Source organism: Hipposideros armiger, unplaced genomic scaffold, assembly GCF_001890085.2.
Source record: "Hipposideros armiger isolate ML-2016 unplaced genomic scaffold, ASM189008v1 scaffold_166, whole genome shotgun sequence".
NCBI lineage: Eukaryota > Metazoa > Chordata > Mammalia > Chiroptera > Hipposideridae > Hipposideros > Hipposideros armiger.
In genome coordinates this window covers 1063835-1081937 of record NW_017731516.1, presented here as the reverse complement: position 1 = coordinate 1081937, position 18103 = coordinate 1063835, and the positions used below count along the sequence as shown (strand labels likewise).

The window sequence follows — 18103 nt, the reverse complement described above, 5'->3', positions numbered from 1 at the left end:
GGGACACCGAGGTTGCTGTCGCCTGTGGCTAGAGCCCGTCTTAAAAGCATCCAGACCAGCATCTCCAGGGTCCCAGCTGGCGTCTAGTCCTCCGCACGCGCGCACTCTCTGATGCCTGCGCTGGCAGTGGCCCCGGCGGCCTGCCCGCGGGGGGTGCCGGAGGGGGCGGGGGACGAGGAGGAGGAGGCGGTGTGATGGCCCTGGACGGCGAGCGGGGGGAGCAGGAGGAGGAGAAGAAAAAGAAGAAGAAGAAAAAGAAGAGGAAGAAGAAGAAGGAGGAGGAAGAGGAGGAGGGGGCCGAGAAGAGCAGCTCAACCTTCGCGGCCGCGATGGGTGAGAACGAAGCCGCGCTCCGGGCCAGCGGCAGGGGGCTCTCAGACCCGTGGGTAGACTCCGTGGGGGTGCGACCCCGCACCACCGAGCGCCACATCACAGTGCACAGGCGGCTGGTACTGGCCTTTGCCGTGTCCATCGTGGCGCTGCTTGCGGTCACCATGCTCGCGGTGCTGCTCAGTTTGCGCTTCGACGAGTGTGGGGCGAGCGCTGCGCCGGGCGCCGACGGCGTCCCTGCCGGCTTCCCACCGCGCGGTGGCAACGGAAGCTTTCCGGGTTCAACCCGGCGCAACCACCACGGTGCTGGCGGGGACTCCGCGCAGCCGGAGGTGGGCAGGGAGGCCACCCCTGGGACCCCGTCCGCCCAGCCGTCGGAGGAGGAGCGGGAGCAGTGGCAGCCGTGGACGCAGCTGCGCCTGTCCGGCCATCTCAAGCCGCTACACTACAATCTGATGCTCACCGCCTTCATGGAGAACTTCACCTTCTCCGGGGAGGTCAACGTGGAGATCGCGTGCCGAAACGCCACCCGCTACGTCGTGCTACACGCCTCCCGGGTGGCGGTGGAGAAGGTGCAGGTGGCTGAGGACCGCGTGGCTGGGGCTGTCCCGGTGGCTGGCTTTTTCCTCTACCCGCAAACCCAGGTCCTGGTGGTGGTGCTGAATAGGACCCTGGACGCTCAGAGGAATTACAACCTGAAAATCATCTACAACGCCCTGATCGAGAACGAGCTCTTGGGCTTCTTCCGCAGCTCCTACGTGCTCCACGGGGAGAGACGGTAAGAAGGGGGGCGTTGCCGGGCACCGCCCCACCCCGCAGGCTGCTCTAACCACTGCGCGGCCGGCGACCCCAGGGACCCTGCTAGCTTCCGATGCCCGGGAGCGAGGGGTGGGGGAAGGGTACAAATGTGGGTGGGACCATCACCCAGAACCCTCAGGGTCACCCAGATGCCTGACCTCTCACTGCTGCCCATTCCACAAACTCACCAGTGGCGAACAATGAATGCCATCTACCTCTTCTTTTAGTCTAGAACCCCCCCTCCACCCCTACACACACACACCACCACCACCACCTCTGTCGCCATCTCATCAAAGTTTCTGAGCCAGCAAAGCACACAGCTCATTTTCAACGGGTAGCATAAAAAAACCTGCCAAGTTACCGTCGAGGGAAAATACATGAGTGCCAAAAGGCCAGGGCAGCAGTGCATCTCCAGGAGATGTCAGCGCAGGATAAAGCAGGGCAAATCCCCTCTCTACCCCCATCCCGAACTCTGACATGCCCACCTCGCCTATTATCTGGCAAGCACAGAGCAGAGGATGGGCTTTAGCTGCATAAAGTTGTCCAAAACTGGAAGTTGCTATTCGGAGCAGTAAGAGCCGGTCCCAGCGACAGACTAAGGGATCGGGGAGGAGGTGGTCGCTGCCATGGTCAATGGCAGTGAGAAATGTTGCAGGTGCTACCAGCTCTCTCCTAAATAGGTAGAACTCCACTTGTTTGTTCGTGAGTTACTGCCTCTGGAAATAACTCCAGTGGTGAAAGGGAAAAGCTAACAGTCTCAAATACCTTGCTAGCAAGTGCCTTGATGCTTTTTAGATTTGGGCAGTATTGTGGCTTACTTTTTTTTAAAAAGAGGCTGTGGGTTTTTCACCACTTGTTTAGAGCTCAGACTTTGGAGTCCAACAGAGCTGGGTTTGAATTCCAGCTGCAGCTCTAGCTCTGGTGAAGGCTTGAGCAAGCTGAGTAATCTAAGTCAGTAATTCCTGACAATGACTACCGCTAGTGCTTATTGAGCATGGAATATGAGCTCAATCTTACAAGAACCCCATGGGGGGTAGGTGCTACCAACACTTGCTATTTAACATACGGGGAGATGGAGGCAATAGTCAAGTAACTTGTCACATAGTGAGCCCAAAAAGTAAGGATTTTCACCCAGGCAGTTTGGCTCCAGAGCCCATATTTTTAGTTTTAATTTAGGGATGATAATAATGATACGGTCTTCATAGGATTGTTTCAGGTGTTCATGAGCTAATGCACTGAAAATCACTTAACCCTATACCTGACATTTAGTGTCCACCATAAATGCTAGCTAGCTATTATGAGTCTTGGGTGGTAGTAAGTCCTGTAACATACTGTTGAATGAATGAACAAGTGATTCTTGCTTTTTGTCCCAACTCATTACATTAAAAATAACTGCAATTAATTAAATGTCTGTAGGGCTGGTGAACAACCAAAGTGAACTTAAAAATGAAGTCGACAACCTTAGAAGTAGAAGCAGGTTGGAAATTAGTAATGATGCCACTGGCAGAGCTTCCTCTGCTCTTCAGTCCTTTTCACAAGTGCAGAAAACTGGGACTTTGAGCAGCCCAGGGCACCTGAGGTCAGCAGTCTTATCAGTAGAGAGCTGGGATTTGAACTTTGGTTTTCTGATACCTGGACCAGGGCTCATGTCTGGAAACTCTCAGAAGTTGTTACTGTATAAGAGGCTGGGGGAATTCCAGTGTGTTATGGGAGAACACAAAATGTTTTATTATTTATAGAGTGTTATGAAGTAACCTCATATAAATAAATAGCCCAATGCTTTAGTAGTTGTATGATAGTTAAAGTCCTCTATAAGTGAGTGTATCAATTATTCATTTTCCTAAGATCAGATGTGGACAATTTAACCTCCCTTCCACTACTTCCTTCAACATATTCTGAAGAATACAGACTAAAAATATTTTAAACCCATGATCATATCAAATATGGGGGAAAGGCATAGAAGGCAAATTTGCATGTTATGTTTAGAAACAGATTTATTATAGCAAAATGTCAATAGTGGGAGATGCATATCATTACTGATAAATCTGTGGTGAAATAAATACTTTCAATAACTCCTGTTTTCTGTGCCATGCCAAAATATATTTGGTGGAACTGAGCTTGTTTTGGTCAGTGCTTTCAAATTAACAGGTCTCTTAAAAAGACCAGATGTTTCTGCTTGACCCATTACTGATTTTTTGCACCCCTGGTGCATATTTGTATTCAAACTCTCTCCTTCAGTTTTCTCCAAAGATGTAAATAACTTGGTTGAAAATTTAACCTAGTGCATATGTAGCTAAACTCTGCATCCCAGAAGTGCAGGATTCCATGTTTCTGGAGATCCCAGGATGGTTTTAATGCTACACCACATCTTAGAGTCTTGTTCCTCTTATTTGTTTTTCCCCCTTGAATACCAGAGCCAATATGCTATTTTCTTGGATGTTTCTACTGGAGTTAATAAGGCAAAGGAAATCGAAAAAAAGCATTTCACGATTATGTCAATATTACGTATATTAACCTTTTTAAAAAATCTTTTTTGGTTATCATTATCACGGTAGCTACTTGGAGCATTTTTAACATGCCAATATCAGGAACTCAGCTGGGGTTGGACCTTTATTGATGATTTTGTCCCCAAAATGCAATGTAAATCGACATTTTAAAATGCGCTTTCTGAAAGAACACAGATGTAAACTCTGAAGTTTTATTTGATTAATCAATTAAATATCTTGGTCTTTAGTCATAATTTTTGCCCATTTAATTATCAGGTGATTTCTGTAATGAAAATAAATACTTAATCTGCCAATGGGGAGTCACACTGAGCCACTTGAAATGTTTAGAAGAGTAATACTACACAGTTCAGTCCACTCAGCCTATGTAAAAGCAACTCATTAATACCCAATCAATCTGATTCTTTGACTCCCTCCTCAGAGGTCTGAGAGAAAGGATTTGGGTGAGGGCAGGAAAATTAGATTTTACCAGGTGCTGTATACCTTTGAGCCCTGAAAGGTTTCAACCCCGACTAGGTAGGTGTTGGAGGGGGCCTGGTTTTGTCCTACAGGGAAAACTTACCTTTCTTGGTTTCCAGGCTGCAGCAGAGACAGGGTAGAAGACAAGCTCCCCATTGATGCCCAGGGTTCCTTTTACTTGAGGCAAATTCTCTAGTCTCGATCATTTGGCTAAAGGGAAAATTCATCACTTGTTGAACATTACAAATAAATAAATTCTCTTAAATTTGACAAGTTTACACACAGCAGTAAATTATCTGCATTAGGCAAAACACCCTTTTCCTCAAGTGGGTATGTAGCGGGCAGATGAAAAGGGTGTGGATTTATGCCATGGTATTCTATAGTAGAATATACTTGCTTAGAACTAGGTAAAATGTTAATTTACCTGAAGTAATTGCCACTTTTGGGTAGCCAGATGGCGAGTATACCCATGTTCAAAGTAGGGTACCTTAATTTAGATCCAGATGGTCGGATTGAAAGAGGAAATTTACCCAAAGTAAATGAACATTTTATTCACTTTCAAAAGGGAGACTGTTTTTCTTTGACAAACTTTGATTGGGTCTATAACATGCCACAATGCCAGAAGACAGAATAAAAATAGGAAGTCTTTTTCTGTCAAGGATTGTTCAGAGAGAAGCCATGATCTCCAAGTAAAATGGGAAAATAACATTGTGGTTCTCAAAGAGTATTGCAAAAAACTCATTTTGCAAAAACCTTGTGGAGAACATAGAGGATTTTATGGATAGACATTTGATCTTTTGTGGGATTAGTGCACATGGTTTGATGCCTTGTACTTTTTTTGGAATTAATTAATAATCATGGCATTTAATAAAAACAAGAAAACCACCACATTGTTTTTATGTTGAAAGAAACCTTATTTCTCCCATTCCCTCTGGTGAGGTGATATCCTTACATGAACAAGGTGGTATGTATAGCTTTTGGCCCCTCTGTAGAAGGCTTTGAGTGAAAAAGCTGTGAGAACCGTTTTTTTTTCTGTGAAAACTTTTTCATATGATCCCTTAATGGATTTAGGAATTGTTTTCCTGTCAGGCATATTTAACCATATGGCCAAACTGAGTCCAGTGCTGCTGGAATTTGGTCACAATTCAAAATGCCACCAGAAAACTAAATCTGGAAAATACATTTATAAAAAAAGTTTTGACCATTTCATGACTCATTCGGGGGTGGGGGGGGTGGAAATCCATATAATTGGTGTTTATCTTGCCATGTTTTTTTCCATGATGCCCTCTGATTTGATCACCCTGGATACTAATAAAGTGTACACTTTCTCCCAAAGAGTTAAATTAGTTTGCTCTTGTTTTTATATATTCAAAGCAACTCCAAACAGAGCCTATCTGCTCTGGATCGCTTTCAAGCAAAGATGTGACTGGTTTCCCCATGCTTGTTTAATTTGCGCAGCTTGTTTCTTTCCTCAAACCAATGTTTCTCACCATGTATGTGGGTACAGGGCAACAGTTTAGGTTTGCTAGAAGATGGGGGCATTTGGTCATTATGATTACAAGAATAGGACTCACTTCTTTAAGCCTGACTTCAAAGAATGATATAAAAACAGTGAGGAAGAAATAATTAACCCTTAGTGCATAAATGTTTTACAGTCTGTAAGGAAGGGCGTCTCTCCATTACTCTGTGTTCATCCTCCCGCCCACCACAATGATGACCATCATCACGGTTATCATCATTGTCATTCTTTTAATTCTTTTTGTGCTCTTTATATCCCTTTTGATTTACATTATATTACAGAGTTTTTCGAAGTCCCATGCAATCCTGCTTTTTGCCACCAGAGAGTGGATGCTTGCTCCAACAGATAGAATTTTACTACATAGAATTTGGGAGAATATAAAAGTGACAAACACTTCCTGCTTTCCTTAGTTTCCTGGGCAATCTGAAATGATTCATAGACAGGTCCAGCTAGATGGTGGTGGGGGGCTGTGAGGGTGGAGTGAGCTTGGGAAGATTGGGTGGGGGCTGAATTAGAGGGAAGGGTCCCAGGGTCCTGTCCTTTCCCCAGACTCCAGGTGCACCTTTTCAGTCTCTGAGTGCCTGAGCAGCCCCAGGGTTGAAAGAGCCCCGGCACTAGTTGTGTAGAGACGGGGGTGAATCGATTCTTCCCAGTGTAGACTTATGTTGACTTGCAGGGTAAAGTTTTAGTTTAATTATTCAGATCTTTCCTCATGACTGCACAACTCAAAAAAAAAAAAAAGAAAATATCAAGGGATGAAAACAGTGAAGTTTTAAAATTGCTGCTGTTGGTTACTTTTTATCTCTTGTATGAGTAGGTTGAAGCCACTTTTGGTTGTGTTACTGGGTGGAAAAGTCTGCGTAGTTCGTGTGTTCAGGGGCTCCAGAACCAGACTGTCTGGGTTTATATCCTGACTCCGCTGCTTATTAGCTTTATGACGTTGCCCAAGTTTCCTAATTGTTCTGGGTCTGGTGTCCTCATCTGGAAAATGGAGATAATGGCACCCTGTTTCATAGGGTTATTGTAAGGACTGCCTGAGTTCAGTACTAAAGCGCTTAGAACAGTGTCTGACACTTGGTAAGCACTCTTGTGGGAATTCAATAGTATCATATTATGTCATGGCTGGAGATCTGTTTGGGAGGGTACCAGGTCGTGTAGGGTCAGCCTTGTTTCTCGGGGTTTCCCCTTACTAGCAGGACAGTGGTGGAAGGAAACGGGCACCATGGGCATTTCCTCTGCTGCCGTTGTTTTGCCACCTCGACAGAGTTCAAAAGACCAGAGAGGAAGAAATAGAGCCCCCTCACCATGAAGAAGACCGTGAAGAGAAAGGCTGTGGTATTTCACAGCCAGAGCATCCCCATGCTTAGTTCAGACACTGTGAGATGGAGAGGGCTGCAAGAATGGGAGGAGTGTGGGAAAGAAAGGAGCACTCCTCTGATTACTGCCCTGCTCCTGATCAGCAGCGAGAACAGCAGAAACCAGGAGGTTTCTGACCGAAGGGTCAGGAGGGGTGCCTTCCTTGTCACTCACTAGAAGCTCACACAGCAGATAGAAAAACCCCAAGTACCAAGGGAAGGGCACATCAGTCATTAAATATTGTTCTCAAGACTTTATTTGCTTTCTGACAGTAGCAGTACTTTATAATCCTTCCGTAAGGCTTTGCCTCTTTCCAATAGCGAACAAACGGATCTCCGACAATGGTTTATTTATTCTTATGAAAACCTAATATTATGGCCCAGGACATTAATGTTATGCATTCATAATACTCTTCATCAGTGGTGATCAAATACTTAGTAGTTTTGATAAGAGTATTTAGTATACAAATAGGAAAGCAATTATGAATATTATGCTCTGTTTTTATAACACAATTATTCACACATGCACCACTTCCTACATACATATTGCTGGCATTATTGCATTATGTTTTTAGTTTACTAGAATGGTTATTTAAAAAAAACAAAACCGGCTACACGCTTGTTTGTAGTATTGAATATTCAGCAGGAGAACTTCTCTTCTGAAATGGCAGAGGTTTAATGACTCATTGAAGTGCATAAAAACACACAGTCTAAACAATATACTTTTTGACTTAAAATGTGTTGTCGTTGGGTAATAATTTGCATTTTGATTAACGACCTTAACTTTAAATGGGACCTGTGTAACTTCCATGACCTTGTAACTGAGTCTATTTATTGCAAACAGTTGAATAGTAACTAGATGGCCCATTGTAACTTTTCTTTGGGAGTTTTTATTACCAATCTTCAACTATTGTAACACTAGGCCATTTGCAATTGCAGTGGAAGTAAGTTCAAAGATCACCTTTCACTGTGCTGTACGTGTGGTGTGCATTGATGTGGCCAAAACGGAAACCTCTCAAATATGCCATGCTGTTTGTGAGGTTCCCTTGGTTTTGGTGGGTTCCACAGTGAAAAGTCATGAATCAGTCTGAATACTAACAGTGTTATGCAAATGTTTATTTCCCCTGCATATTTTAGCTTTATTAAAAGGCAAACTGAAAATAATGGAACAGAAATTGTTTTGTATCACATACTGTAATTTGTTGGCAATATCAGCCAACGTTAATGCATTACTTCTGCTGAATCTGATAATGACTTGACACAAGTAGCTTGCCTAGTGAACTTCCGCAGAAATAAGAAGAAATCAATTCTCTATATCCTTCAGAGACAACATAGAGCTTTAAGCTCTCTTTAGCTCAACCAAAATGTCAAGTAGACAAGTTGTTAAGAAATCAAGTAATTTATTTTAAATAGAAGATAATTAAAATACAGGTATGTTATTCATATTTTTCTAATTATGCTCAAATGACATCCTTGGAATGACACTTTGGGAAGTGGATTTTTTTATGGTAATAGAGGATTCATTAAAAGATAAAAATGATTTTGTTTAAGAAAGCAGGAGAAAAACAGACAATAAAATACTTGTCCCCATTAACTTCTGCCTCCTGCCCTTTTATTTTACTTCTTGCTGTATGTACATATGTATTTCATATCCGTATGGTTTATTAAAATATTTTCTATTTTTAATTTTTTAAATTTCTTCTACCTTGTATCCTGTACCACCTCCCACTAACCTCAAATTTACTCAAATCCGAACTCATTATTTTCTACTCCAAATCACCTTCTCTCGATCTCTTGAGGCCTCTGATGTTTTCAATGACAGTAAGCAAAAAAAAAAAAAGTCTTACTTCAGCCAGTTGAAGGCAACCCTAAAATACATGCAGTGAAGACAAAATTATATTTTTGAAACCCAGCAGACACTGCTGCCTGTGATGAGCACTGAGCCTGGAACTAGACCCCTTTGTTAGAAAGGAAAGCGTCAGGGGGCAGAGAGGCGTTAGAGATGTCTGGCAGTACCGAGATCTGATAAGCCCAGAATCTATAAGAGAACAAACAAGGCACTACCTTAATGTGTGAGTCAAATCTTTCTGAAAGGTTTATTTCTGTGCTACCTATAGTCAACCTGCTCATGTTTCCATCATCTCTGACCCTAATGTATTACCCAGGCTTCAAGACCAGTTCTTAGGTTTCCTCCTCCATAAATCCTTCCTTCAGTTTTTAAGAGTGGTGGTTCTCAACTGGGTCAATTTTGTCATCCAGGGGACATTTGCAATGTCTGGAGACATTCTGATTGTCACAGTTGGGGAGAGGCAGTGTTATTGTTACCCAGTGGTAGTGGCCAGGGGTGCTGCTACACCTCCTATGGTGCACAGGATAGCTCCCAACAAGGAGCTATTATCCAACCTCAAATGTCAGTAATGCCGAGACTGAGAAACCCTGCTGTAGGAAAATGTAATTTCTTCATACATTTTCTCTTTGTCATGGCTTTTGGTATGATACCTGTTTAGGTATATGTTTAATTTCTTTTATTAGAGTATAAACCCCTTGAAGGAAAGAAGCAAAGATATTTCTTTTTCTCCTCAGTATTAAACACTCAAAAATGAATGAGTAAGAGAAACACATACATTATAGAACATATAGTAAAAAGCTATTTAGTGGTAGTGTCATTTAACATTTGTTAAAAACCTCATCAAATTCAGGAAATATTTTATTTCTAATTTTTGTTTAGTTATAGGATCTCAAGCTTGGAAAAGACTTTAAATGCAATGTAGTCCAACTGTTCTTCTTTACCAAGGGACTTTCTTGATTTCCTAAATACTGAATTGAAATTCAATTGCAATCGTCCTTAGGTGCCAGACTGTGAAATTGGTATTTCCTCATTTAGACATTATCAGAATATATGTTGGCCCTCTGTGCATAGATATATACTGTGTGTATGAATTCATTAAGAATATTAATTGCAAGAAAAGCCACTAAATGATTTCTACAGTTCCTTTCAACCCTGAGAATCAGTTATTTAAATTGCTAGCTTCACTTACATATTTACTTACTATGTAAGGCAAAAAGAGACTACATGATGTGATTCTTCTGCATAAATATTTGGTTTATAAATCTCTCATTAGCCCAAAGGTATTTACAACTTCTATATCTAATACATTCCTACCCATTAATTACTTAGTGCTAAAGACACCTTTGACTTTTACATAATGACTAATACATTCTTCTTTTTTTTTTTTTTTTTTTTTTTTAGCTGAGCCATCCTGCCACCTGTTGGCAGCTCAGCGGCAGCTCAGCTCGGGCCTGGAGTCGAACTGGTGACCCTGTTGCTCAGAGCTCTCACTCTAAGCGAGCTCTTAACCAACTGAGCCACTTGGCCGGCCCTAATATATTCTAATTGCAACCATTCTGTTGAACTCTTGTAGAACGTTCCCCCTAGTATTATTAGTATTATATAATATATAAATATAGATACTTTTCAATTAGATTGCAAAAAATTTAAGGGTAAAAATGGTTATATCTGTTTCAAAAATTCTACCATGTATACAATATAGTGAAAAGCTTACATATAGCAGACAATATTTGCTCAATGACTGGAATTGGAGTTCTCAGATACTTGAAAGTTTTTTTTTTAAAAAGGGAACACTTGAGGGCCGGCTGAGTGGCTCAGTTGGTTAAGAGCTCGCTCTAGAGTTTGAGCTCTGAGCAACAGCAGTTCGAGTCCAGCCCGAGCTGAGCAGCCGCTGAGCTACCAACAGGTAGCAGAATGGCTCAGCTAAAAAAAAAAAAATAAAAAAAAAATAAAATAAAATAAAAAATTTAAAAAGGGAACACTTTTCCTCTTATATGAAATCACATACGTAACTTTTAAGTAGCTGCAGTAGACAAAGATGAAGCTCAGTGGACATTTTAATTAATAAGACTAAAAGAAAAGATTAAAGAACATGATGTAAGACAAAAGCAAGTGATGAGAAAATTGTGAATGGGTGCATTTAAACTAAAAGGTGTTGGCATTTCATTAAGAAAAAATTATATTACAATATGGAAAAATATTACCATGATTTTGGCAAATTTGGAAAGAAGAACTTTTCTTACCAACAGTAAAATTAAAATATTGTTTATAAATTTTGCCTAAAAATGAACTTTGCTGTTTTTTAAATACAATTGCCTTTTACTCAGACATAGAAAATGTGAATTGTAGACCCAACTTTGCACTAATTGCCTGTCTAACGTTGGACAAATCACTTAACCCTACTGGAACTCCTTTTTCATTTTAGAAATTTATGAGAGCTAGAGAATTTGTTTCAAAGATTGCTTCCAACTTTAACCTTACATTTGTCCGAAGATTTATAGTTAAAACTTCTTTCCCATATATTATCTCATTTTATCATCTCGACAGTTTTGTAAGGAAGGTCTAGAAAACATTATTGTTTTCCTTCTACTAATGAAAAAATAGGCTCAGGCAGTGAAGTGATTTACCCAAGCCTTGTAAGTAGCAGCCCAGTCCAGTTTCCAAAATAACTCTCCAAAACTCTTTCTGAGAGTTAGTATACAAGTAATATTAAAAATGTCTTATTTTTCTCTATTTTAAAACTAAGCTTTAAAAAGGTAAGCCCTCAATGATAAATGTGGACTTCATCATTTTAAAATAGTGTAAACATTTACACCTCATGGTTTGAGCCAGGGATAGCCAAGAAGATTCAATGCACACGTCAACCCCTATTGATTGATAGTAGCTGCATGAAGTTCTGTGCAGAGAATAATTTTGAGGCCAAGTTCAGACTCAGTGGGAAAGTGTACTGTGTTAGATTAACCATGTGTACCTTGGATGATGGAGAGGGGAGAGGTGGCAGAATTACTTATGGGGAAACAACCTTTTAAAGAAATTACTGTAGAACTTAGTAGTTCTACAGTAGGGTCTGATGTTGACTTGCCTTATATCAAGTTTTGCAACAAGTATTATTTAAAAAGTTAATGAACTTTTATCAGCATTTGCACAAATATGGTCTTTGCAAAGTTAAAAGAGTGTTATTCTTAAAGCATGTATGAGTGTTTTCATTTGTAATTCTAAACTGTGAAAGAACACAGAAGTTGCTTCTAAGAGCTTTAGTAAGCAACTTTGCAACTTGATCTGAAAACTTCAGGGTATTAAATGTCACACACACACACACACATCAACATTTTTATTATATAGATATTTGTTATATTAACCTATCTTAATATAATAAGTATATATTATGAGTAGCAAAAACAATGGTCTCTGGATTATTCAATGCAAGCGTAGGTTATAGCACTGCAGGAGTTTGAAGACATGTGAATCAGTGGCTGCCATTTTTTGACTGGCTGCTGTTTAGTAAGAGCCTGCTGGGTGCTATTCATCTGTTCACAGTGACAGAAGCTTTACATCCTCTTCCCCCGCCCTCCGCCATAAGCTTTACAATTCTTTTTGAATTAGGCTTGATTATTTCCTTTTAAGCAATAAACAACTACACCTTAGGGACATTTGGTAATTGTCCAGGATGATATGGCTAAGAATATTGTAGAGCCAGGATTCAGACCAAGTTATGTCAGGTTTCAAAGTCCTTTTTCTTAATAAAACCAGGTCATGTCTCGCTGAAATTTGAGGGCACAGATGTTTCCCAGCGTGATAGTGTGTGTTCTATATGTATCTGCTGACAACTTCTGGATTTTAGTTTCACTGTCTTTACATGTCGTACCGCTTCAGGGAGGAAAGTGCGGCACACCAAAAAAGAGAATTATTATTTTCCAGTATTTGCCAACGCGATGCTAATGAGTTGTTTTTCTGTAGACTATAATGTTTCATCCAATAGGCACTGCTCTGGGTTTAGAGAATTTACTTTAATTGAGAAAAAAACTTCCCTGAAGAACTTTTATTTTGGGGGAAATATATATGAATGGTGCTTTCATGCTATTCATGCATTTAAGTTTGGTTGAGAAAAGAAAAGTATCTTGCAATTTGGCAAAAATACGTTCTATCAGCAGAAGCATGTAAAGTGGTGTAACTCAAGCCATCAATGTAATTGGGAATGTCATTTTCTTTTTTCCAGATTCCTTGGTGTTACTCAGTTTTCGCCTACACATGCCAGAAAGGCATTTCCTTGTTTTGACGAGCCCATCTACAAGGCTACTTTTAAAATCAGCATCAAGCATCAAGCAACCTATTTATCTTTATCCAATATGCCAGTGGAAACTTCTGTGTTTGAGGAAGATGGATGGGTTACGGATCACTTTTCACAGACCCCTCTCATGTCCACATATTATTTAGCCTGGGCTATTTGCAACTTCACATTCAGAGAAACTACCACCAAGAGTGGGGTTGTAGTAAGTATTTTAAACTTAATGGTGTTTTTGGATAATGCACACGCTGTAAAATAACCTTATTTCTGGATTAATAATGAATCATTCCTATAGCTGAATTCTTTTATTGATGCTTGGGAGGAAAATTATCTTCCTAGTTTCAGAGTCAGAGAGGAATGTCTCTTTGATACCCAGCCCTCTTATTCCTTTAACTGCTTCCCCCACCTCTGCTATCCCTGTTCCTCTCTATCTCCTGAGTATCTCTGGAGTAGCTGTTGTTTGTATTTGGAAATTACCTGTATATATTTATATTGCTGAGGAAGCTGCTTTTTATTGTGAAATATTTCAAATATACAGAAAATGTGGAGAATAAATAACATAATACACTCCATATACCTACTAGCCAGTTCTATAGAATCTAAACATTTTACCATCTTTGCTTTCAGTCTAATTGAATTTGGGGGAAAGTTAAGCATATTGGATAGAGTTGAAGCTCTCTGTGTACCCCAGCCTGATCTTATGCTTTGCCAGCTATCTTAGAGATAACCACTCTCCTGAATTCGGCATTTGCCATTTCCATGCATATTAATATATAATTATTAAGTGTGAATATATACATTTACAACACATGTCATGCTTTAAAATTTCATCTAAGTGATTTTATATTATAGATATCATTCTGCAACTTATTTTCATTTCATTTTATTTTTTGCTTAAAATTATGTTTCTGTAGTTTATCTGAATAGAATGATTGAATGAATATCTCAAACTTTGTCATCCTCCTATGAGTGAACATTTTAATTTTTGTAATTTTCAATGATTAACAGAAATGCTCCAGTGAAAATTTTTTGTACATAACTTCTTCTTCCAATGTGCTAGAATTTCTGTAAGGCTGAATTTCTTTCAGCCCATAACACCCAAGTGTATAAAAATATGTTCCCAGGGAAGGGTGATATATAGGAAGCTTGGAGAATTACTGTCTGTATTAAATTTATAATAAGAATCAATCAAACTCTCCATGACAGCTACCATTTGTGACACCATGGTGTTAGGGGCGCTTTTTGCATGCCGTTGCATTGCATTAGTTAGGCTAGGTCAGCCATGCTGAGTTAGCAACTTTCTTCCTCATTTCAATGGCTTACACAATGAATATGCATTTATTTTAATTTTTGTGTCAATCCTAAAGCAAGGTATTATGACTCCATTTTTCCAAATGAATGAAGTAGATTGAGGCTTAAAGAGATTAACTTTGCCAGCATCACAAAATTAAGCAAGTGGTAGAGCCACAAGTCAAACCTCTGTTGGTTTGATTCCAAATTTTGTGCTTTTCCGCCCTGTGCTGTAGGAAAAAATTCTGTTTCATCATTTCACTTGTGTGTCTATAAGAGAATTCAGGTAATGACTCTTCCCATCCAGTGGCCATCGTTTTCAGTATTGCTTGAACATAACAAAAGAAGTGAATATAAATCTATATTCTTATTCTGCAGGAAGTACATAGCTCCGTAATAACCTAAATTTTGAAAAATAGGTTTGGCTAAATAAATTTTTCTCACTGTTACTTTCAATATAAATCACTGTGGAGCCTATTTAAAAAAATAAACTCTACCTGCATGCAAAATTAATGCCATTATTGAAGAGTTGCATATAGTGAATTCATCTACATAATCATTAAAATAATATCCTAAATGCTGGCTATAGAAAGCTAGATGACATTTTATTCTTTTGGACTTATACTCATTTGATATGTGGAATTCCTCTAGTGTTTGTTGATGTCTCCTATAGATATTTCAAGACTGTAAACATTGGTCCATACACAGAGAAGGAACCTTAAGACACTGAGCCATCCTGCCACCTGTTGGCAGCTCAGTGGCAACTGAGCTCGGGCCGGACTCGAACCGCTGTTGCTCAGAGCTCAGACTCTTGAACGAGCTCTTAACCAACTGAGCCACTAGGCCATCCCACTCTCATTTCCTTTTAAAGCTTCAAAAGTTGATGATTGACTTGCTGTTGATCAGATAGCAGCATAGGGTACAATGGAAATGTTTTTTCCAAGTATGTTTTCTTAAATATGCTCTCAATTCTCCACAATTATGCTTGCTGCTCAGTAACTGATGTTTAAAATCAGACACATTCTAATTATTTAGATGTAACTTTGTTTTTGAGTTAAGAGTCTAAGTAATTAGCAAACATTTTAAAATTCCTCTAATAATTTTTAATGTAGGAAAGATAAAACATGCTACTAGAGAACATTGAAAGGTCAACTGAAATAAAATTTTAGACAGTGTAATCTAAAAATACTATGAATAGTAAAAAGGAAAACAAAATTGCTGTTGGGAGCCCTTACTTATCAACTGTGGAAATATGGTTCAAAACCTGGATCTCTTTTTCTGTCACCCTTGCACTCCAATCTTTCTTGTCATTGCCTTTCCTCTTTATTACTGGGAGTACATTTCTCAACTCTTAACAGCTGGAACAAGTGGAAGTTTATCTTTAAAATCTTGGAAGTGGGATGGCTAGGGGAAGTCCAGGTGGTAGTTTTGGATCCGTAGCTAAAGCAGTTTCCTTTAGGATATGAAAGACCAACTTGAGTAGCATCTTAATAATACACAGCTGAATTGTAGCAGTGCCTCAAGTGTGCATATTTGAAGCATCATCGTATTTGCTTATCAAGTTACCTGCAGTCTTCAACACACTATCCTTGAAGAAGGAGAAAGATAAAAAACAGCCTAAGATCCCTCTGGTACAGAGATTGCAAATGCAGCTTTCAGATGGAATCCAATCCTACAGATATGTCTTGCTTAGCCACCCCCAAAATGGCTTAACATTTTTCTAATTAGTTGTCAGCATTTACAGATTGGGAGATTGCACATACAATTATTTATTCCTGGCTTTTCTTAAAAAATTGGAAGGTCACTGGGCCCACATTACAGCTTGACAATATTTGTTCATTCATTTATTTGTTCAAAAGATATTTATTGACTGAGTGTCAGGTATTGTTCTAGGCTCTGGTGATATAGCAGTGAACAAAGCAGACAAGGTTTCTACTCTCAGCAAAATTATATCCTAATAAGGAGAGAGTGACAATAAACAAATAAAAGTATTGTCTGTCAGGGGGTGATCTATGCCATGAAGAAAAGCAGTGTGCTGAAGCTCAGTGGTGGCGACCCATTTACACGGGGCATTTGCTTTCCAATGTATCTCAATCAAGACCACCTTGTCCTTTTGCATCTAGTCCACTTCATTGTTGCGTATTACCTACTTTCATTCTGTAGGCATTTGGATTTTCAACCCTTGCCTAGGGACATATTTCATGAGGGTAGCCAAGGAACTGGAAAAGCAATTAATTCACTAATTGTGAATTGAATTCATGTTAGTAGCATTCACTGATTGTCAAATTAAAGTTGTAGAAAATAAGTTAGAGACAGTGTTGAAGAAGGAGAAAGGTTGGAGTCTAGGCATGTGCTTCACAGAGGAGATGGGATTTCATATGCCTCTGAATGATTGATAGTTTGGTCTTAGAGGAGCAGATGACTATGGGCATAAAATCCTTGACAGGGGAAATGTTAAGAAAAGAGATAGGGATATCTATGAGAAATAGTGTAGCTTTATGGTTATAAACACGGATTTTAGAATTATGTAAGTCTGATCGCTTCTCGGCATTTTGGCTAAGATCAAATGTAGAATCATGTAAGTCTGTTTTAGGATTTTCACTTTGCTTCTCTATGACCTTGGCTAATTACTTAACCTCTCTTTACCCTGGTTTTCTTGTTTGAAAACTGAAAGTATGAATTTTTCCTTTACAATATTCCAGTTACTATAACATTGTTTCAGTGTAATTTGTTATCATGGCATAACAAACTACTCCAAAATTTAGTGGCTTAACAACAACCATTTTATTATGCTATAAGTTTCTGTGGATCAGGAATTTGGAAGGGCACAGTGGGGACACTGTCCTTTCTTAGTGATGTCAAGGGCCTCAGCTGGGGAGATTTGAGGATGGGGGTGACTGGACAGCTGGAGGCCAGAATCATTTGGACCATCCTTAGTAATGTGTCTGGTGGTTGTTATTGTAGTCTTTTGTGATATCAACCAGGGCTGCTGGCAATAGCATTTATATGTAGCCTTTTCACATGACCTGGGCTTGCTTAAAGCATGGTGATCTCAGGGTGGTTGGACTTCTTACCTAGTGGCTCCAAAGGTAAATGTCCCAAAAGAAATAGGTAGAAGCTAGTTTTGACTTAGCCTTAAAAGTCACACAATATTGCTTCTACTCATTGTTAATGGTTACAAGTAAGTCACTAAGGAGGGTCCTGATTTGATAGACAAGAACATGGGGAGTGCCAAAGACTTTATGGACTTGATTTAAAATCAATACAGTCTCCCCTCTGGTCAAATTATTTACATTCATTTCACATGCAAAATGCACTCTCCAATAAGTCTGATTCTGTTATAGCATCAGGCTCAAGTTTGGGGTCCAGGATCTCACCACCCAATTTAAGTCTAGGTGCAGATGAAACTACTTGGGTTTGGTTTCTCGGGCATGGTGTTTCTCTCTCTGAAGACCTGTTAACTAAGGAGACAAATGATCTATCCCCACTCCCACCCACATGAGACGATGGTAAGATAAGAATATGATTTTTTTTAATTTTTTTTTTTTAAAGATTTTTATTGGGGAATTGGGGGTTCTCGGAACAGTGCTGGGGAATTGGGAAGGGGAACAGACAAGTTGCTGTCCTCTTGTTCTTCAGTCTAGTTGTGGAGGATGTTGCTTCACTGGCCCAAGTTGGCACCATCATTGCGCTCTTCCCTGGCGAGTCAGATCA

The 18103-nt window shown here is 39.8% G+C and overlaps 1 protein-coding gene across 2 annotated transcripts in view; it reads left to right on the top strand.

The window, feature by feature from the left end:
• The first annotated feature begins 171 nt into the window (after nucleotides 1–171).
• The window catches only part of TRHDE (thyrotropin releasing hormone degrading enzyme), a 370897-nt gene continuing 352965 nt past the window's right edge, over nucleotides 172–18103 (top strand). For both annotated transcript variants that reach the window (XM_019651780.1, XM_019651779.1), the window contains exons 1-2: nucleotides 172–1108; nucleotides 13031–13304. In XM_019651780.1, the coding sequence (XP_019507325.1) occupies nucleotides 195–1108; nucleotides 13031–13304 (1188 nt within the window). In that variant the 5' untranslated portion in view covers nucleotides 172–194. The remainder of the gene's footprint in view (nucleotides 1109–13030; nucleotides 13305–18103) is intronic.